This window comes from Morone saxatilis, unplaced genomic scaffold (assembly GCF_004916995.1).
Source record: "Morone saxatilis isolate NCDOM2014 unplaced genomic scaffold, NCSU_SB_2.0 Contig16, whole genome shotgun sequence".
Taxonomy (NCBI): Eukaryota; Metazoa; Chordata; class Actinopteri; family Moronidae; genus Morone; species Morone saxatilis.
This window is the reverse complement of record NW_023339718.1, coordinates 18,761,724-18,784,261: the sequence shown is the minus strand read 5'-3', so window position 1 is coordinate 18,784,261 and position 22,538 is coordinate 18,761,724. Positions and strand designations below refer to the sequence as shown.

Here is a 22,538-nt window from a genome sequence, read left to right as displayed (position 1 = left end):
ACCCACTCTGCCTCTGCGCCACAGATGCCCCTATTGTTGAACATATAAAATGAAGAATGACCATCATGATTTCCTAAAGCCCAAGGTGACATCTTTAAATGTCTTATTTCATCTGTCTGTCTAGAATCAAATGAAACATCAGCTTCAGTGTCTGTGGTTGGTTTTTAAGGTGTATGTTACCCTATTTCTGCTTTAGCTTAGACAGCATTTCAAGGTGGACAACTGATCAAGATAAGTGACAAATGCTGGAGCCAAAACGTAGCACATTCTGTCTTTAAAAGGTCATTGCTTCTCCCTAACTTTGTCATTCACTGTAAGAAAAAGATGCTACATTTTATTCTCTCCAGGAACACACTCAAGGCAACATCACCAACAAAACAATACAAGTTATAACTGCTGCAGTGGGTCTCTGACTTCATATGTTACTATGTCCTTGAAGCTATTTTTTTCCTTTAACAACTGATAATTTATTCCTATTCCCCTTATAAACATACCACATGTTGAAGGTCCTAAACCTTTGTTTACATTGGCTCTATGATATTAGCCATTTCACTAACAGAATATCAATGCATACTAATCCCAACAACACCAGTGGATACACAGATATATCCTTTGATTGTTTTTATTCAGTGCCTTTTTATGAAGTTTCCTTTTTTACATTTGACATTTTTAAATACAATATAATCGGCATTGTTCTATGACCCCACTCACACGTGTTTGACTGTACAATCCTCCAAATCAGCCATCGGATATTCACAAGCAACGCTTTAACAGCCTTTTCTGACAGGAAGAAATACAGAGATAAAATAATATATGACAGAGAATTAGTAGTGTTTGAATTCACAGGTCTGTGGCCTGTTCTAAAAATGGGCTGCAACACGCGCTGGCTTTATCCAGTCCTCTGAAAACTTTAAAACGAGCTGTCTACTCAGCAGCAAGGCCGCCTCACGAAGGGTTTTCAATTTCACTTTTATGGAATTTGATTTCTGTCAGCCTGTAATATGTCACCCGTATTGTCCACACCATCAATTCTCCGACAGCTTTATAAACTGTTATTTAAGCTACACTCAGCTCTTGTATTAGGCTGTGAAAAATACAATAGAGATTGGACTGGAGTCTTGAAAGTGCACTAAGCTTACTGTTTGCAGGACACATCCAGCACCAAACAAAACTGTCTTAGTGAAAGTTGCTCACAAAAGGCATGTTTTGTCATGCTTACAGAGAAGGTTACATCCAGCAGCCAGAGGCAGATCCACACAGAGTAAGTTGCTTAAACCATTGATGTGATGTCATACAAATACTTTATAAATATTTCTAGTGTACTGGTGGGGTCATTGTTACTATTTTAACAGCAGTTTCATTAAAAGCTGTATGCGTGGATCAGCAGAACTAGGCCTGTTGTAGGACTGTGAACTATTGAGAAGCCAGAGGCTGGCAAGCCACCACCACAACCAATGTAATGGCACATCATCATGGCATTTTATGTATTTGTTTTTTAACACTGGAAAGCATCCCGGAGCAGCCAGGCTGAAGAGACTCATAGCAAAGCCACTGTCTAAAACACAGTGTTACTCAGTGAACCAGCAGTCTCGTAGTAGAAAACGCAGACTGGTCCGCTAATTACCCCCAGCTGTGGCCGCGACATGCCAGTGTTTGGATTTAATGAGTGACCCTGTTAACTGCCGATTTTACGTGTTTACATTTTATCCTGCTGTCCCCCTTACAAAGTAATTAGCAAAAACAAAGAAATGGAGATAAGACCGTATACCGCACTGTTGAGCCACTCTATTTCACCACAGGAAATTTCTTCACCGTGACAACCCTAAGTGGAAACAAAATTTGTGGTACAAACATTTGTAGTCTAATGTTATCTTACCAGTCAATCCATGGTCACACTGACAGATGTACTTTCACAGTAAACTACTTTGTGTTCTGTGACACTAAAAGACTAAAAGGACCAGTGTGTAAGATTTAGTGGCATCAGACTACAATTAACTGAACACTGCTGGTGTCTGCATTTGATGACCTGGGAATGAGAACAGGCTGTGTAAGAGAAACTACGGTGGCTGTGAAACTTGTAAAAAACAGGCAATCTATCTATAGCCAGTGTTTAGTTTGTCCATTCTATGCTACTGTAGAAACATGGCAGTTAAACGGGGCGGACTCCATCGAAGATAACCTGCAGCGTCTGTGGAGGACTGTCCACAGGTCTGTCTGTCCCAGAGAAGCAGCAGAAACAGGATAGATGTGTGTTATGGGGAATGCATATGAGGAGTCAAAGCTAGAGGACCCTCTCATACTCTCACATACAGTATTTAGGCGAGTCATAGTTTGTCCAGTAAATTACAGCAACATTGAACAAGGAGTCGAGTCAGGTAACATTGTCATTTCAAAGATATCTAAAGTGTGTCTATTATTAGAGGTAGTTTAAAACAGCATAGGGTCTCCTTTCTGTGTTCAAGCAGCCATAGGCCAAACCAATAACCAGTTCCCTGGCAGTGTTCATCACTTCAGATATGCTACAATAGTCAGTGAGAGTCAGAGACTATGAGATTTAAACATAACATCCTGTCAGCGTTTGAGCCCCACAATAATGTGTGCGTATAGTTTTGTTGACATATTGCCTTTTGTTTTCTTTTAGATTACTTCATGACCTTAAACAATTGACTGAGTGCTTTCATTTTTACACCATGAACGACCTACGAGCCACTGTGGTTTTCAAAATAAATGAAAAGGAAATTCAATCTTATGTTTTCTCCACTGTACCAAAATCATACTGAACAGTGACCCCACAACTGCACTGATCCGTAAATTCTGTGTACTGTTACACACCTGGTATCAAGAGAGTTGGTGGTAAAATGTGTCAAGTATAATTTATGCTCTTTGATACGGTAGGGGTTTGCCGTCTTAATACACTTATCCCATCAAGGCAGAAACAGCGAATCTGACATTATATCAGTAACCTTTGTTTTGGTTTATCCACTGAGAATCTAATAAAAAGGAGATCAATTCAAAGAGGTTTTCTGTTTTCTATACAGATAACCTGATGAAAATAACTTGATCAAACAGCCCGTTTCTGATAGGAATGCTCTCATTTCACCGTTGATTAAACAAAAATGTAAATTTAAACTAGTTGACTAGTCTGTAAGTAATTAAAGAAAGTATGTACACAAACCGCACACTCACAACCAGGCTTCACAAGTTAGTTAGTTACCTCAGTATATATATATATATATATATATATATATGTTACGCACATTTGACGCGGGGGCAGTTTGTTATATTATCGGTATTTACTTGTTAGTAAACATGTTGGAATACCACTGAAATTGGCAACATATGGACACTAACGTTCTGCTGAATAACTGATTATGAAGAAAATGAAGACCAGCACGGACCAGGTAAAGCAACAGTGAATAGCAGTGAACGCATCAGCTGGTGCCACGTTGGTTTCGATCGTTTTGCTCGGCTACTTCATTAATAACTAGCCTCGCCTACACACTCCTCACCTGCTGTTGTTAAAACTGCATCGTACGTGAAAAAAATCGCAAACGCAAGTTGTGTTTTTTGGTTAAAGAGAGCCAACAGAGACACATACATATAGTGACAGAAACAAGAGAGAGAAAGACAGACCAGAGCAGGTGTTGTGTGGAAAAGAGTAGCTGAACTTAAAAGCATGGTGAGCCGGTTAAAGATGAGCAGAGAGTGAAACTGACTGCTTAGAAATCCCAAAAGCAGACGCGTAAACCAAATTGATAATCGACTATAATTTCAGAAGTGGGACAAGATGACGCCAGCGGTGGCATTTAGTGCAGTGAACGAGGGCCTTGCTTTTAACCAAGCCTTGAGCAATGATCACTTATTTAACGACTAATCACGAACAGTCCATCAGTTTTCTGAAGTGGTTTTTCTTTAAAAACCATATTTTTTGGGGCTTGTTTATTTCGCCTATTAAGTTGGTGATAGCTGAAGGGTGGCAAGTGTGTCTCAAACCTTTTACACCACCAGCCACCTCAGAATATATTAGACTGGGGCACCTGCTCACCTGGTAGAGCTGCCACCCCATTTACCAAGGCTGAGTCCTTGCTGCACCTTGTTCCACTATTGTCCACTATTAAAGGCAATAAAAAAAGATATTTAAAAAAAGAAAATATTGTATGTTATTGTATTGCTGACTGATCTAAATGGAAGTGGTTCAAGAAACAGAGCTCATTTGGTGGAAAGGGGTACTCCTGGCCCACACTTTTCTTCCTGAAACAATGACACATAGTATTTCAATAGTAGGGTTATTATATGTTTTAAAATGTATTTATATAATAAAAAATATTTGAGAGATTCCACTACAGGCAGCTCATGTATTGTACTATCGTTTGAGAACCAGTGAAATGAGTTATAAGAAAGATAGATATTAACTGTATACTGTATACTGTATATGTACTGTAATTTCCTTGAGGCGATTGTGACACATACAATACTTCCTCTGAACTCACTGGCTAACTTGCTGACTCCTGGGGGGTTTCCTTACCTCCCTGAGAGGGCCTGTCTTCTTATCTGGCACCATCTCCTGTCTGGAAGCACCACACCACCCTTATATTATCATGCTCCACCTGCATGACAGCCAAGCACCACTGAGTGCACAGGAGAGGAGAGGAGAAGGCAGATGCCCTTACACTGATAAAGACCACAGTGTTTACTTGTGGGTTTTGATTTAGTAGCGGGAAGAGCTCAAGACCTTTAGATAACTATATTGTGACAATCGCTATAGTTAGATTAATGGCTTAAAAGACGTTCTCATTTTACTGCACATTTTGCAGTTGAGAATGACATTTGCACAATTTAAAGGGCGGCTGAGGAAAATAAACAAGACAAGAATAAGCTTTTTTATTTTGTGTAGCAATAAATGAGGAATTTGAGAATTTGCAAGAAGGTGGTGAATCTACGATGCTTCTGCAATAAAATAGAAAGATAGAACTGATAAAAATAAGCGTAACATTTTGCTATAAACAAATGCACATTATGACTCTCTCTATTGTAAACTGATGTGACACAACAACTCAACTTGTCGATGATATCTATAAACAAACAACACTGCATCAGGCACAGCACTGTAACCAGCACGAGGCTCTACAAGAGCGATACAACTAAAAATGTTAAAGTTAAATAATATTTTCTTTATTGATATCATTTTCTAAAAAGATGTTTCACCAGATGTTATGATGAAGAAACGAGCACCACCTTCAGCAACCAACTCAATAAAAGGAAAGTCAATGAGAAATGACGCCACAGCCCGGCATGGTTTGACTGACAAGAGCTCTGTGGACAGTGCAGAAAGACCGCAGCGGTAAGTGCTTCGCAGCAAATATGGAGACAAAATCCGAATTGAGTAACTCAAGGATAATCACTTCAGTTGGAGATGCTAAAATTGGAGTATAGCCCATTAAACTGTGGAGGTTTAGGACAGGTAAAGGAGACAGAGGAGACACAGGAGAAAAGCCTTTCTTTTTATCAGTGGACGTGTGATAATTATTCTAAATCAGATAATAAAAAAACTATATCATTGCTTCTTTTGTCTCTAAAGAAATATTCCATCACTTTTTGTGTGATTATAACAATGAATTTCTTATTACAAATTGTGTAAATCTGTGTGAATCAGCTCTTCATGCAAATACAAAGAAAGTGGCCCCCTGAATTTGAATAACCGCGTAGCACGTAGCCCTCTCAACCTGACAACTTCACTGAAAATATCATAAATCACGAAGGAGGATGGCTAAATTATGCTAAAGAGTGCTAACTGATTAGCATTAATGTGCTCACTTTCTCCTTCGAGCGCTGGAGCATAGCGGTTTGTTCCTCTGCCGACAGACAATACCATTAACCTTTGCAATTTAGGCTCTGCTGTGTGCTGGGAGGTTAGCGGAGGCAATGACCCCAAAACTAGATGTTGCTATTGGGGGAACGTAGGGGGGATTGGAGAGGGGAGAGCAGGGGTGGACAAATGTTCTTCATAAAAAACAAACAACCTCATCTGAGATCACTTCTGAGAGTTATAGATCTAATTTGCTTCCTGCACAAGCTCATCTCATTTGACACAATAGAGATACATTTAAGCATAAATCAGAGTGAATATATAGATGGGTGATTGAGGGAAGAAGTGTGTGTGCTGGTGGGATGTTAGGTACTGTCTCCCCGATGTGTCCTACGTTACAGCGTAAGTGCCGACATTAAAGCAGACACTCTCATCCGTCTCTAAGGAAAACAAAGAAATAAAAGTTTATATAAATCACTAGCAGAAGCAAAGAAAATGAACTTCTAATGTCCACAAGGTTACCTACACATGCATCAGAGGCACCCGCTTATGTTACATCACTGTCATATCAAAGTGACGCTTCCTCACATTTTTTTGTTTTTAATAAATTGCTCTTCTATTTTGGATTTCAAAAATGGGGCATCATAAACTTTTCATCACATTACTTTTATCTTTTCACAGTTTTATTCTGTAAGTCGTTTATTTCCTGTACCAGGACACATGCCTTTCATGCCTGAAATTATTAGTCATCAGAAAATGTATCGATTTTGATTATCAATCGTTTAAAAGTAAAAGATGAATTTATAATAACTGTTACTTGCATCCCAAACTGTGTTTAAATAGTCTTTTTTAGACATGTTTGCCTTCATTTGATCATTGACAGCAGAGACCAACGGGAAACATGGGGAGAGAGTGAGGGGGTTGACATGCAACAAACTCGGACGCCAATCATTTTAATGTAAAAGTTTTGTAACGTCACTTGAGTGTATGGCTAGAAGTGTTGAAATGGTGAGAGTTAACGGGTATGCAGCATTAACAAGAAGTATTTGGATAAACTGTGAATAGACTATAACAGTTTCATACTTACACTGATAAGCTACCAGGTACAACAACAACTGTGTACTGTATGGAGAGCAGTTGTTGTTAAGGTCCAGATATTCAATCAATGAAGCGGCATCTTCAGGTAACAAGCCTGCTACTCTAACTTAACAGAGGTGGATGAATACTCAAATTGATTTTTTTCTTTTCAGAAAATGTTACTAAACTCATTCCACCCTTCTAAAAATTCTACTTTCAACTCATCCAGCTGTGCGTTCACTGACCGACAGGGGTTTCATATTATTGTGAGTTACGTGATGAGCTAATAGACAGTAAGCTTGGTTCCTGCTGAGGTGATTTCGTAGCCAAGCAGCTTATCTCATGTTCCTGTGGCATGAAGCAGCTAAGATGTAAAGTTCCCCCTCCAACATACACATAATACACACACACACACCAATCCATCTCTTCCTGTATGCCCAATATGTCTCTTTTAACACAAAAAAGACAGGCTTTCTTGTGACTGGCTGAATCCTAAACCTTTCAGTGTAAGAGTTATAATCAGTATACATATTATAATGTACCACCTCTCTGCGACAGGACTTGTGATATTAAACACAAAGGCATTACCAAAATTCACTGTTGTACATATATTACTTCATACGGCAAGGAATATTTTAGCAAGCATGTCCCAGTGCTGGCTGGTATGGGTAGTAATCAAACTATCATTATGATGGGAGGGTCTTTACTGAGAACAGCTATGGAAAAAGCAGGGTGGAAAAGTTGCAGAAATTCTGTATTCACTTTCTGTACATGTTTAGTTTTCATGTTAATACTGAGTTATATTTTTGTAAACTACTTTTTCTTTTAAATGTAGTACTGTAAGCTGGTTTCAGTGATTTATTGTCCCATAATCATGAACAACAATAGTTATTCTGAATTCTCTCTAGAAATTACATAAATGAAATATATTATTCAGTCAGGTTATAGATACAAAATGCAATATACTGACCTTGAAAAACCCAGAACAGTTTAGCCCCACATGAAGTTTGTGGTGATATCAACAATTTCAACAACATACTTTAAACAAACAAACTTGTTGAGAGGAGCGGGGTGTTAACATGTACAGTACTGAAGTGAAATACCTTTTATGAGCCTTTAAAAAGGCCTCAAAGAGGAGCACAGCAGAACAGTTGTTGTCAGTCACCTGGTATTGCTGGTAGTTGTATAGGTTGCCGTAGTAGGTGGAGTAGCGTGAAGGCTGGTAGAAGTTGTAATAGGAGGTTTCCAGCAGCAGGTCAGACGGTCCCTCAGCATGAGCCCGGGCACCGGCCGACGGGCTGGAGGATGGCGTCGAGCGACTCCCTGGTCAAACATTCACAGCGGACACAACACACAAGACAAAGACCGGTTCAGAGGCTAAAGTGTGATGTTTGTGGCAGGATTTCAGTATTTTCAGATCATTATTAGATTTGAAATATGGTTCTATGGATTTATGCATTTATGTACAAGTTTAAGTTGTTTTTTAACCTGGATTAATAAATCAATTTGTAAAACCAACCATTTTTTTATGAATTATGCAGCCAAGCTGACTTTTAGGTTTTTATTTCCTCAGCAGAGTCTCTACTGACACTGAAACGGATGAATGAACAATGAAAACAATCGTCAATGAGATGTATTCAAGTTATACAGATCTAGGCTGGCAGTAGATCTTTTGATCGATCATTTAACAGGAAAAGCAGACATAATACTTGAACTTTACAAGCTCTTTCTGGTCATTCCACCCTTCACTCAAATCGCTATCAACAGCACCATCTGCAGGTGACAAGTGTTTCTGACATCAAATGAACAGACCTACCCCAACACAGCATCACAACACAGAACGTTGGGATATCAGGATGAATATGACCATCAAATCATCATTACTCATTATCCGTTGTTCTTTCCTTATCAACAAGGCCACATTCTTCTCAGGCAGACCCTGAGCTTTTGGCCTTACACAATGAAGACACTGTGCACCACTGCAGCCCAAGATAATGACATTTGTTGACAGAGTGCACAACTCCTTTTTCCACCTCAGTCTTTCCTCTCTGTAGCCAAGCCGCAAAGTTCACTTTCACATAAACACATCAGAGCAAGACATGAGCAGCCTTGACCACAGTCATATTACAACTCCTAAAACTCACTATCAGGCTGACAAGGAACACGGTATCTGTGTCTGCCTCCACACCACCGCCAAGAGATCAAGGATCCCCTTTCATGCTGCTGCCACCAAATATACATTCATTTCCATTTATTTTCCAATGAAAGTGTCTTTTACTGATGGTTTAATAGTGCGTATAAAAGTATTCTCATCCTGTGGACATTTTCATGTTTTATTCTTTTACTATGTTAATTACCAGTGGATTAAATTGAGTCGATCTGAGCCTGATCGACAGAGAAAGAAATGAATTCTTTCATATCAAAGTGATTTTTAAATAGAAATATACACAAAATAACAGAGAGAACAGAATTCAGCTTTAGTATACAGTCATTTAAATTAAACAATACTCTGAATTTCTTCTCAAAGTTTGTCCATAAGTCTAAAGCCTAAACATAATTATTTCATTATCACATAAGATAAGGGAAATCATCACCGCTAAGATGTTAGAACTATTATGTTATATTATACTGTTATGTTGTGTGTGTATCAAAACCAACCCTTAAACAAATTATGGAGACCACTGACTAAGGACTAAGGCCTATATATATATATATATCTATATATATATATATAGATATATATATATGAGCTGTGACCTTTGCATGTTTGCAATCATGGCCATACCCATTGTACTTTATTTATTAAGATTCTGGCATCACCAAAATCATTTTTCCATACTTTGCGGAGCTGGTATTCAGAAACAGTGACTCACATGTATGGCTGCATAATCAGCTGCTACATTAGTGTAAAACATGAGGAGGTGGTGAGACAGCGTGGCAGGACCGTAAGTGGCAATATGTCACCTGTGACAGGAAGAGAAGAAGTGGAGGTACTGGTAGGAGTTGGGGATTGACCCTCCACAGAGAACAAGCAGTCTGCTCCGGCTTCATTCTTCACCATCACCTCAGGGCCGGACAAAGCCACCGGACTACAAATCCCAAGCTCCTCCTCCTGAGCCTGCTGCCGTCTCAGGGCGACCTGGAGAGGGGAGAGGAAATAAAACACTTAGCTAAAAAATAATAATAATATAATAATTAGTCGTCTGTTTAGTCTAATGTTTGTCTTTAGCCACTTTATTTTATACTTTCTTAAATGTGTTTTAATTCAGTCCACACACAACAGGTCATGTTATTTCTGTGTCTACACTGCAGATTAAAATGTATTCATTATCAATGTGAAAACAAAATTATATATTGAAGTTAATACTTACGGTAACAAAATGCTCAGTCCCCCTACAGATAGTTTCTATTTGTAACATTTCAAACCCCTTAATTAGTTGAGATTCAACTAATATTACCATTATTGTTTGGTTAGGTTCAGGCACAAAAATAATACTCTAAACTCTTTGTAGACGGGACTATCCAGATAAAGTGTTACCATACTTATTTGAAGCCATACCAACACCATTCATAAATGAACAAGCTCTACTTTACTTGTATTACCAATGACCCCATTATTGTAACTTATGTACCGTTAAAGTTAGGTCTAGAGCTGAAACCGTTCATCAATTACTTCATACGTCGATTAAGTTATCGATTAAACATGTTTTAAACCATCAACATAAGATACCAGCTTCTTAAACTTGATGTACGGCTTTCATCTGTCTCACCTCATTGTTGATTCAGTGTCATTGGGGTTTGAACATCTTCATCATTATTAATCAGTTAATAAAGAAAAAAAAGTGTTTTTAGTTTGTTTTGTGGCTGATGTAAGTGGGCTGCTGTCAAATCTCTATCTATCTATCTATCGTTATCTATCTATTTGCTTGATAATAGTTTTAAAATGTAGTGTTAACGTTACTTAATCTCAAAAACATACAGTAATTATCAATGAGCCTTTCTCAAAAAATCTATAAAATGTTCCTTCAGGCTACAAAGTACAATGTTACAAAGTAAAGACCACAGAATATGTTAATAAACTCTATATACTGTAGCCTATCTGCAGGACTATTTAATTTATACAAGACAAGACAACAAGCATGCTGTCAGCAACAAGTGTAGCAATTAGCTAGCTAGCATGTTAGTACACAAATTAAAATAAAAAAACAACCAAAGTAAACTTGTCCACAGCGGTTAAAAAGTATACAAACATAATCCAAAAATATTTATCTAAACAATTCCACGTTGCATTTCCCGTCCCACCCTCAGAAACACTTTATTTTCAGCGTTAAACTGGTTTTAGCAGAAGCATTATTTTCCGCTCAAGCTAGCCGCGCTCAGCACTGAAGTAACGGTTGACGGTCGACGGTTGACGGTTAACGGTCGACGGTTGACGGTTACCTGGGCCGCCATGACTCTCTGCCTCTCAGCTATCAGTTTACATTTGGGACACTGGCAGTCCCTCCAGTTGCAGAAGCGCTTGTGTCCCTTCAGAGGAGACACATAGCCGTGGTTCCTACAGCGGGAGCACTTGGGCATCCTGGGGGGTTTCTGGCCTTTGGACGGGGACAGAGGTCCGGTGGACTCCGGTACCTGCTTGCTCTGCTTGTCCTTGCTCATGGCTGCTGGAAATAAAACAGCAGCAACAAGACCCGGTGCACTAACTGGTAGACGACAGCGGGCAGACTTTAGCTACTATGTTAGAGTTTGTCCCAGCAGGTTTGGCTGGTTAAAGCTCGCAGTGGTGCCAGGCTGGAGGCTATAAGGTCACCGTCCTTCCCCGCCCTGCTGCTGCTGCTGCTGCTGTGACTTGTGGGAGGAAGCGGGGGAGAGAACTGGCAGAGCAGTGGCATGCACCCACTCTCAGTTACACTTAGTATTGGCCTCAAAAATATAGTGTAAATATTAAAAATAAAAGTTCTCATCATGCACAATGGCTCATTTCAGATGTTATATTAATGCATTAATATGTGCATCACTTTAATGTTGAGGTTGGAGCTCATTTGAACTACTTTATCTATTGGGTAGCTTGTGAATTTATCTTCTGGGATCAATAAAGTCTTATCTTAATCTATAATATTACATCCTAATTTATAGTCTGTGTTGTTAATCTGAATCAGCAAAGTAACTAAAGTAAACATTGTAAAGTAAAAAGTACAATATTATAAACATGAACATGAACATAGAGATTCATCTCTTGGGAGATCTGAATTCTCAATCTGAAACCTTGCAGACTTTTTCTGGTTAAAACAAAAAGTCTCTTTAGCTCAAGATTTGAGATCAATCCTGACATCTGCACACACCACATTCACTATTTGTAGAGACCTTACCTAAGCAAGTCTGTGCATCAGCTGGGTTATGTTTATGTTTATTTCATTTAAGAAGAGACAATGCTGATTTCGCCGGCTAATTTTCATCTGCAGTCCCTGGCAGGTTGACGGCATATAAAAAACATCAAAAGAAAGCGTACAAGAGCACATAAGCAAAGGCAAATAATAAAAACAATCACATATCCACTACCACAGACTGTGGCAGCATGTCTGATTGTTCAGTAACCACTGTTTTATACATTTGGAGAAGGAGTTGAGAGTTGTGATGTTCCAGGTTTGTTCTGCTCGACAGAAAAAGGTTGACTGCCCTGAGGTACTTTTTCTACATGTTTTTTTTACAGGTAGTAGCTCTAGATGATTTAGATTTTATCACAAACAATATTTACAAATTTACAAATCTGGCAGACTGACATCCAACCATCCAGTGTTAAATGGCCTAACAGGAGTTAAAATGGTTGTAAACAACTTGCAAGTTTGACAAATGCTGAATAGGATGCTTGTAAATCTTTACAGATCCCATTAAATCTCACAGGATTTCTACGAGAGTTTATACAGCTAAATTACATTTGAGCTAACAAAGCCAAATTGAATTGTATCCAAAGCTGAAAACACAATAACCTATGTGTGCAGCTGCTGGGATACATTCCTGTCTAAATTATTTGGCGAAGAAATAATTTAATTTAATTTGTTTGACTGTAACTGATGCTGTTTAGTTCCCCCAGTTAAATATCACTATGCCTCTGTACAGCAGCTTGTATTGTGTCTATTGTCCTCCATTTACAATAGCTTTTGGTATAACTGTGACACTCCCACTGGACTTGTGGTTAGGCTGTAATAACGGAGTAGCATCTTACTAAAATATATTTACTGTAGCTCTTTTTTTTTTCCCATGACGGCTTATGTGCTACGTGGTTAATACTCTCTTATTAATTTAAAGGCTTGACAGAGCTGAAACTGAATTAACCTCCACACTGGTCAGTCAGTCAGCCAAGTAGATTTATAGGCAGGGAGTGAAGTGAGGTGAAACACACAGGCACCCAATTAAAATCCCAATGCAGCCAAATGGAGGAGGGATGAAAAGTTACCAATTAAAAAGCAGGCATTTACACGGCGCTGAATCACCCGCTCCAGATAAATAACTGCTACACTTCACTGGCTGACGTCCTTGTGCTGTACGGTAACTGAAAGCAGGGTTACAACACTGAGTTTAATTGCCTCTACAGCATATGGTAATAATGATAGATTATAATACTGTAATAAAGTATGTGATTTAAAACATTTAACCTTTCTATTAGTATAACTGCTCTGTGGGTCAGGGCTGTAGTGTGAAGCAGCAGCGAGGTCATTGTTCCAGATGAAAAGATGAGGTTGTTCATCCAGCAACAGCTGATATTTACTGGTGTGAAGGAAAATATGGAAACAGAAAACGTGCACTACAAATTGTAGCATTTCCTACATGCACACTGTTCTGTGTCAGGCAAACAAGTAACTTTTTCATGCAGTACTGACTCACACCACCCAGGGGAGCCACTGAGTTAGGAACAATGACATGGGTAGAGGAGGGCTAAAGGTTATGGCCAGGCTGGTGGATCAATTTTACTGTGACAGATGAAAGGCTTGTGGAGGTGATTATGTTGCCTGTTTTGGCAGTATATATTTTAATATACCTTTAATACAAGCGACCAAGAACAGAAGTTACAAACAAGCCTTTAAACTGTAGCCTATGAAACGTTTGTCTGTTTGTGTGTTTGCATTATTTACAAGATATTTGATATTTTGTATTTAATAAGGAAAGGAAAAAATAATTTATCAGGCAATTGTCAAATGGCCACATTAATGGCTGTATCAGATTTAGGGATATTAAATTAACCTGAGCACACGAATCCCTCAAAAATATGATCTAAAACACCAACCAAAGAATTTATAGTTTAAATACTATAACTGTAATACATATTTGGGCCAATATTTGTTAAGACAGATAAAAGTATCAGTGCCAATCTGAACCGGAACCATGTGAAGACTTAAATGTACGGAGGAGTCCCTGAAGGCAGCATTGCCTAGCAACAACGTAACGTTAGTTTAGTTCCCCCACAGACTCTCAGCGTAAAGTTTTGGTCAACTTTTCTCTCACACAATGCCGAAAAAGAAGGATAAGAAAAGCGGCGACGCACAAGATGAAGACAAGAAAACACAGAAAAAGGACCGTACCGCAACTCCTGCGGATAAACCCGCTCCTGACGACAAAGAGAAGGATTTATACTTGATTCAAATACGATATTTGAACGAGCAGCTGGAGAGGTGAGGCTGTTTTACTGTCCGTTCAGAGTCATGAGTCAGGTTAACTTATTTTAATGGGAATAATGTGATTGTATGTTTGTTTGTGCCAGTAAATGCTTTGCACATTGTATTTTGTAACATTGTTTGCGTTTTTTCTTAAACTTTGATTGTTTTTAATGACCTCGGCGCAACTTATAAACGTTATTTCCGTCATTGTTGTTACTTTGAAATGAGCTTCTTTATAAAAGTGAAGACACCAGTGTTGTAGACTTCCCAGTTTTAAGATATTTGTACTTTAACTTACTTGAGTTTTCATTTAATGCTGCTTTATACTTCTACTCCTCTACTATATAATATATATCTATAGTTTCTAATGACTTTTTTTAATGAAAATTAAAAAACAAACATGCTAAATTTATATAATACAAAGCATAGGTATGAATTAAAGTTATAAAATGATATAACACATATTAATAACACTCACAGGGGCCATGTTTCTGCATTATGAGTACTTTTACCGAGTATTCATCCATTTTTACTAAAGTAAAGACTGAATACTTTCACCACTGCACATAACTGAATTGAATCCATAATGTTTCAAAGCCTAGGATGAGACAAATCACCTGGCCCCCATTTCTTTAGCGACCCACCCCAAATCAGAATGATCACAATCTTGAAGTGAGACACATCACCATACGTATATGCACAACAAGATTCATTTTGTCCTTAACCCCTGCACGATTCTCTTCCTCCTCTTCCTCTTCCAGATATCAGCTGAAATGTGATCAACTAGAGAGGCAGAAGAAGGACTTAAACTCTCAGTGCAGCACACTCGAGAAGGAAAAGAAGGACATTGTTGAGTATCTGAAACGCTCGCTGCTGGAAAAGGAGGACGAGGTGGATGAGCTGACAGAGCGCCTGGAGAGTCGGCAGCGAGCTGCTGATAAGGACAGAGATCTCCTCCAGCTGCAGCACGCTCAGCTGAGGCAAGAGCTTCAACAGCAGATTGAAGAACTCACTGCAGAAAACACCACGCTGGGTGAGACTGTTTATCCCCGTGGGTTAAACCAGTTCAGTGCTTACTGCGGCGTGTTGAAGGTGCCATGAAATGGTTCTCTGTGGTTTTTCCACAAAAATGAGACATAAATAATCATTATCTAAGGAAATGTAAAGAATTCTTTTACCTGTCCGTGGCTAAGACCTCAGTGAGTGGAACCACTGATGTTTAACTCTCTCCTCTCCTCTCCTCTCCTCCAAGCCACAAGGCTTGCTGGTCTGGAGGAGTTTCAGAAGCAGAAGGAGCAGCTGATGTCCAACATGGAGTCTCTGGAGAAGCAGCTGGCTGGTCAGAAAGAGGAACACAAAGCTGAAATCCACAGTCTGGAGATGAAGGCACTGCTGGAAAAGAAGAGGTTGAGACTGCTGATTCACTGACAGCATTACATTTGCAATTGTACTCTACAATTGTAGCCTATCCTACTACTGAAGAAATGAAATAATTACAAATATGGCACAAAAGTCTGATTCCAGGCATTTTTTTGAATGAAGGGTAAAAAGCTAAGTCACATGAAACAAATAAAATAAGCCAATGTCTAACAATCTTCTAAATGATTTACTCTCTCACTCTCCGTACTCCTGTTCCCTGTCCAAAGGTTGGAAAAGGAGATGGAGAGCCACGTGGCGGCCATGGCGGCAGAAGTGCAGCACCTGGTGGACCAGAAGGTCCCGGAGACGACCAGGTTGGCCCTTCAGGAGAACACAGAGGTCAAGGCTCTGTTCAGCCAGCTGTCGGAGCAGGCGCAGGTCCTGGTGGTGGAGAACTCTGCCCTGCGGGGCCGGAAGTGTAAGCTCAGTGTTGATGTGGACATCCTGGAGCAAATGCTCAGCGAGACATCCCGCCAGAGCTGTATCCGCAAGAGGGTAAGAGAAAGACCTCCTGGATGATAGAGCTTTACACATACATTACCTATCTATTTATTGTAGGGGCCCAATGGAGGATTGGATCCAGCAGGTGTTGCAGTTTTAGATTAGAGATAAATATCTTGATGTCATTTCACTCCAGTCGCACAGAACTACATTTTTTGTGAGGACAGATCAGAATCTTATTCAGTGAAAACCTTTGACATCTTCCGTCCATCAGGTGGTGGAGCAGCTTACAGAGAAGTGTCAGCAGCTGCGGGCGGAGCTGAATGACTGTAGGAGAGAACTGGAGCCGCTTCAGACCGAACACACAGGGGTCCTGGCCGAGATGGAGGCTCTCAGGTCAAAGTTTACTCTGTCCACGTTCACATTCATTTCAGTGTTAAAAGCTATTAACAAGACTATCTCAAAATGAAAATACACAAAGTTTCCGGAAAAAACAAAACAAACAAATAAAACAAAGAAGGAAAAAAGAAATACATTTTTTTTTATCTTAAACTGACAGATACAAACTAAAATCAATAGTTTACAAGCTGTCTACAAGCTAATTGACTCGTGAGTAATTAAAAATACCAATTAATTAGACTTTGTTGCACACACATACACTTCAAACAACAAACAAATGCCTAGAACATACAGTAACACTGAAGCATGCGCTTAACTAATTGGTCTTAATTGATCTGACTGCAGCTCTGACCATTAAAATGTCCAGCAGGAAACTGAAACATAACCAAAATATATACAGTAACTTTAACTTTTTTTTTTTACTTCATAAATTATGTAACTAAATAAAAATCAAATAAAAAATACAAAATGACAGCAGATGAACTGAGAGACCTTCTGATGTACAGTCAGATACACCCTGAACGCAGCGTCACTGTCAGTGTTGTGTTTCCAGGCAGGACCGGGTCTCTCTGTCTGAGCAGTGCAGTAAAAACAGAGCCGAGGTGAGTCGGCTGGAGGCGGAACTACGGGAGGAGAGAAAGAGGAAGAACCGGATGAAGAGCATCATGAATGACGCAGCCATCACTCTCAGACAAGCCCTAATGGTAAAACAGAAAGTCCTGATGCTTTGTTAATCTTATATTATTGAGGAGTCTGATGACAGTGCATCATAGTGCCGTTAATAACTGTGAAGTTACCGCTTGCAGATTGAAATTAAATTATGCTCTAGCAAGTGTAAGGTTCACACCGACGTTAATTAAGTAGGCGAATGATGCACTGAACAATATAAGCAATTAGCAACATTACAGAGTAACATGAAAACCACCCACTGATTTTTGTCTCAACCAATGAGATTGTTTCAGTCTCTTAGAAATGTTTTCAGCCCTGATGCTGGCTCTGCTCCCTGCAGGAGGCAGCGACGGAGCAGGACTCGGAGGTGGACGTCCAGTGGAAGCCGCTGATGCAGAGGCTGCTGGTGGCCTTGGACAGGCCCACACTCACTAACTCAACCACAGAGAGCGACCGGCTGAATGAGCTGCAGACCTATGACGCTGCAGCTGCCAGGTTATAAAATCTCTCTCTCACTGGATAATGTCTCTTTGTTGTTTTTAACGTCTGAGTGGCTCTTTGTGAATCACATTGTAAGACTATAACATCCATCAACTACTTGTAGAATAATCTATGGCTTTAATATGCTTGATGGCATGTTTAAGTGTGTTTCTTTTGGATACATTTTGATGAGCCAATCACAACAAATAAATAAAACTTTTTCATTCACTGAGCTCTGCTGTTTTGTCAACACCATCCGTTCCTGTGTCTTTACAGAGCAGGGACCCTGAATCCAGCTTTGAGTCTCCAGTTTGCGCTGCCCTGCAACAGGCCAGGCGATCTCGGCCTTGCATCCCGTGCCACACTGAAACACAAACACATGCTCTCCAGGACTGGAGCTGGGTGCAGCAGCACCCATGTGCCTCTGCACAGGTTTGTTTTGGATCTTGGAATTCACCTACTGGATCTGTAGGAAGTCCTGCTTCACATGCTTTAATGTAACTCTACTAACGTATTGTACTTCTGTTGTTGTTTTCCATCCCGCAGGAAATCCTCCAGTCAGAAAACAGCCGGCTCCATTAACCCGACTGATTCCACTGTCAAACATTTCAACTCCAGAAACTCCTTCACCAAACTCAAATAACACAAACAAAACTCATATACTGTTAAGAGAAAAACCTTCAGATAGAGAGAAGATCCAATCTCTTCATAACTCCATTTACCTTCTGTCCTTTGCAAAGCACTCAAATTATATTTATTTTGTGCTATAAAAGTCTTATTGAAGATACAAATAGCGATAAATAAAAAATTAGTATATAAATAAGTATAAAAGAGTCATTGAGGAGTCAATAAACTCAATTTGTCTGTTATAATACTAAATCTGTGTAAAGTTTGATGACATTTAGTAACCTTAGCCACCAGAGGCTATTGGTCATACCATGTAGCAGAAAAACCCGTGAGTGTTCAATTGTTTCAAGACTTCATTAATCAAAGAATGACTGTGCCATTTCTTTATTCAAAAAGTCACATTGTCTCCCTTAAAGACAGTGGTGGAAGAAGTACTCAGGTCATTTAGTAGCAAGTGTAGACATACTCTGTTACAAGTCCTGCAATCAAAATAGTACAAAAGTATTAGCATCAAGTTATACTTAAAGTACCTAAAGTATGCATTATGCAGAACGGCCATTTCAGAATTTATATTACATTAATGGATTAGTGATGCATCATGTGTATGTGTGTAAATGTCACTTAAATGTTGACACTGGTAAAAGTGGAGCTTATTTTAGCTACTTAATATACTGCTGGATAGTTTGTGGATTTTCACTGGGGATCCAAAAAATCTATAATACATCATAATTTACTTGTTGATTATATTTTATATTAACATGAATCTGCAAAAAAAGTTGTGCAAAACCATTGACTTTTAAATTTTTAAATAAAAGTATGCCATCCAATAATTTGTAAGAGTTTTCTTCAGGTAGTAAAAGTGTAAGTAAACTTTGAGTATTATGTAAGGTTGTAACTGGTTCTTTTGGGACATGTTGAGACATGTTATGTCTCTGTGAGCATGCTAGCTGGTAATGTAAGAATGATAATAACAATAGATGACCTCATTGTGAGAGACCATATGATCTGTGTGTACCTGGCATGTCTTATAAGAAAGGTCTTCTGCTGTAAATGAGTTAAGCGTATGGGGGTTTGGATCCTAACACTTATTTCCATACAAGATCACACAACTGGAAAACCTGGTCCTCAGTGCAGTTTAATTTCCCTTAAATGTAATGTTTACTTACCTAAGCTTTGTGGGTCATCAAAGAAGACACATCTATATGCTTTAATAGATGTTTAATGTTATATGGCAAAGTCTCAGGCACTTCAATTCTCATTTGAGGATGAAAGTCAGTACCTTGATGAATACTAGAGGAGGACAGACAGCTTATATTACACATGAAGACAGAGAGAAAGAAACTGGACACAGACAAAAAAGGAGAATAACTAAACTCTAATGACCACCGTATGTACAATGAAATACATATATCTGCATTAAAAACTATACTTTGATAAATATATAACTTCATGGGTCGTTAAGTAGTAATAGGAAATATTCAAAATACTGTGATTCTTCTTTTTAAATAGATACAAAGGATTTGTATAAAAGTACAATTTCTCCAGTCTAGGTCATGTCTATCCATTGATGCATTCATCCACATGAGTTGTACATGTACTGTAGAGCTGGGCGCACATGTGTGAGACCGGGAAGTTGAGGCAAGCAATATATACAGGAAATATTTCCTCTAACATGTGGGTGGATTATTCTCCATCTGTCTCTCTACTCTGACAAAAAAATTAATCACAAATGAAGATGTTTTGGTGCTCTTGAATGATCAACATTGAGCTTTAGAAATAAAAAAAAAAGGTTGTCAAATTGTGAAAAATAAAAAAATCAAATGAAAGAAAAGAAGGAACAAAAATGGCATTTAGTAGTTAAATTTGTGTCCATGTTGGTTTGCTGATTATTTGAGACGTTTCAGCCTGAACGTGAAGGGACTTGAAGCACCAGCTGGTTACATTCATATTCAAAGGGCACTTTGGGCTCGTCATGGAAGCAAAGGGTGCACATAAATAAAAACACTTCCAGGAATCTCATTGGTTGGTTGGTGATTAGGGTCAAGTCCCTCCATCCAGCTGTGGGTAAGGCATCGTTCAGCGTGAACCAATAGCAGCGCAGGGTTTGTGGGGAGCGGCGGGCCTCTAATCAAACATGCCCCTCCGAGTTGGACTTGGTGACGTCTTTCTGCCGAGTCGAGGGGTCCCCTAGAATACAGACGAACACAGACGTGTGGACGGTTAATGTAAGACGTGACGTGAAATGAAAGAACAGGGTGGTTTGAATGGAGGGAGTGATGTGGACGTACCGGTGACTGGGCTTTGGAGAAGTTGACATGTGCATAAAGCAACACTGCAATGTCCTTGTGTCCTGCTTCCAGAGCGATGGACAGGGCATTGCTCTCATCCTGAAGGGAAGGGAAGAAGACGGTAAGGATCAAGAGACAAAAAGCAAAAGGAGAAAACAGCGAGAAATGCTGTCACAATGACCAAATTATTAATAACTATTAAAATTAAATGCATGAAATGTTTGGCATTTATGCATGACAATAAAAATAGTCGCTGGCTATATAGTTTAATATATAACAAAACATCATCACATTTTATAAACTCTTCATGTGTTTAATGCAAAAATGTCATTTCTAAAGAAACTAAAGCTGTCAAATAATTGTAGTGAAGTACAGTATTACAGTACAGTACTTGAGTATTCCCAACCCCCCATCATTACTCACGCTGTCACTCAGCGTGGCATCACAGCCGGGTTGAGCCAGCAGCAGTTTGACGATCTCGACGTGTCCGTGTTCGCTGGCGCACATCAGTGCAGTGGAGCCCTCGTCGTCCTGGATGTTGACGTCGGCCCCGTGACCCAGCAGGGCCCGAACCATGTCCATCCTGCCATGGCTGACCGCCAGCATCAGCCCCGTCTGACCAGCCTGAAGCGGGGACAACCGCACATGTAGCTCGTTTAGGGTCAAGACTGGGGTTAGGAAACGCTTTTAAATAATCAATGCATACAATTAAAACTTAAGTAAAATATTTCTGTTAAACACTCAACACACATCTCAGGGCAANNTAATAAATCCCACCCACAGCATTGTTAATAATAATAAAAAGACGCGTTATTGGTTGGGATCAAGATCATGTAGATCAATACTGTAACTATGTGTTCTGTATTGTTAGTTTTATATAATTAAATTACTAAAATGCCTCACTGTTTTGAGACTACATCACAAATGATGTGTCCGACGCACACTGATTGACATTCAATGAGTTTACCAGATTAAATTCTGGCAGGAAATCTTCACAGACCCAGACTTAAAATACAAATAAACTATCTACTGTAAAAATGAGCAAATAAAGGCTTCCGTTCAGTTCTACAGTGTGACACTATTCAATGTCAATTCAATTTTATTTGTATAGCGCCAATTCATAATGCACACTAAATCTGTATACGTTTCAAAAATCAAATACTTACCTCTCTTTTTACCACTTTGGTGTCAACCAAAGTACAATTTTTGTCAAAGTACATCTAAAATTAAACTGATAAAATATTTTGTCTTTAGACTTTCAACTGAGACTCCTGTGTATAATCTGGGTTTGGGTGCTTCTGATTTATTAATGAATCACAAAAAGAATAATAAAAATATCTGAAGCCATTTCAACAACCTTTTTTAATACATCACGTCAGTCAAACAATCTTAATTTCTGCCTTTTGTTAGAGCGTTAACACGCTTACTTTATAGACCACGAGAAAATCCCTCATTTCCCTGCTCACTGACAAATAAACCATGTGTGGTGCCCTGCCGCTGTCTTCTGACCTTTGACCTCCAGTCACTGACCTGGCTGGCTCGAGCATTGACGTCGCCCTTGCTGAAGAGCTCCTCAACAATACGCATGTCCTTGGGTGTCTCCACAGCGGCCAGTGCGGCCAGCATGATGGGTGTGTATCCCGCCTTGTTCTGCTGGTTCACGTTACACACATCTGAAAC

At 39.3% G+C, this 22,538-nt stretch overlaps 3 protein-coding genes across 3 annotated transcripts in view; 1 reads left to right on the top strand and 2 right to left on the bottom strand.

Moving 5' to 3' along the window:
- The window catches only part of dmrt1 (doublesex and mab-3 related transcription factor 1), a 30,509-nt gene extending 18,787 nt beyond the window's left edge, over positions 1-11,722 (bottom strand). Inside the window, exons 1-3 of the mRNA XM_035659120.1 lie at positions 11,324-11,722; positions 9,848-10,022; positions 8,049-8,206 (exon numbers count right to left, since the gene is read on the bottom strand). Coding sequence (XP_035515013.1) covers positions 8,049-8,206; positions 9,848-10,022; positions 11,324-11,542 — 552 coding nt within the window. The 5' untranslated portion in view covers positions 11,543-11,722. The remainder of the gene's footprint in view (positions 1-8,048; positions 8,207-9,847; positions 10,023-11,323) is intronic.
- A 2,633-nt stretch (positions 11,723-14,355) lies between these two features.
- LOC118325234 (cilia- and flagella-associated protein 157-like) lies at positions 14,356-19,043 on the top strand. Its single transcript, XM_035657827.1, has 9 exons — positions 14,356-14,550; positions 15,297-15,568; positions 15,788-15,941; positions 16,182-16,449; positions 16,670-16,791; positions 17,348-17,498; positions 17,804-17,958; positions 18,220-18,375; positions 18,490-19,043. The coding sequence occupies exons 1-9, from the start codon at positions 14,387-14,389 to the stop codon at positions 18,584-18,586; spliced, it is 1,539 nt and encodes a 512-aa protein (XP_035513720.1). The 5' UTR covers positions 14,356-14,386; the 3' UTR covers positions 18,587-19,043.
- A 728-nt stretch (positions 19,044-19,771) lies between these two features.
- kank1a (KN motif and ankyrin repeat domains 1a) overlaps positions 19,772-22,538 on the bottom strand; it is a 26,083-nt gene continuing 23,316 nt past the window's right edge. Inside the window, exons 9-12 of the mRNA XM_035658290.1 lie at positions 22,389-22,535; positions 21,282-21,482; positions 20,859-20,957; positions 19,772-20,757 (exon numbers count right to left, since the gene is read on the bottom strand). Coding sequence (XP_035514183.1) covers positions 20,695-20,757; positions 20,859-20,957; positions 21,282-21,482; positions 22,389-22,535 — 510 coding nt within the window. The 3' untranslated portion in view covers positions 19,772-20,694. The remainder of the gene's footprint in view (positions 20,758-20,858; positions 20,958-21,281; positions 21,483-22,388; positions 22,536-22,538) is intronic.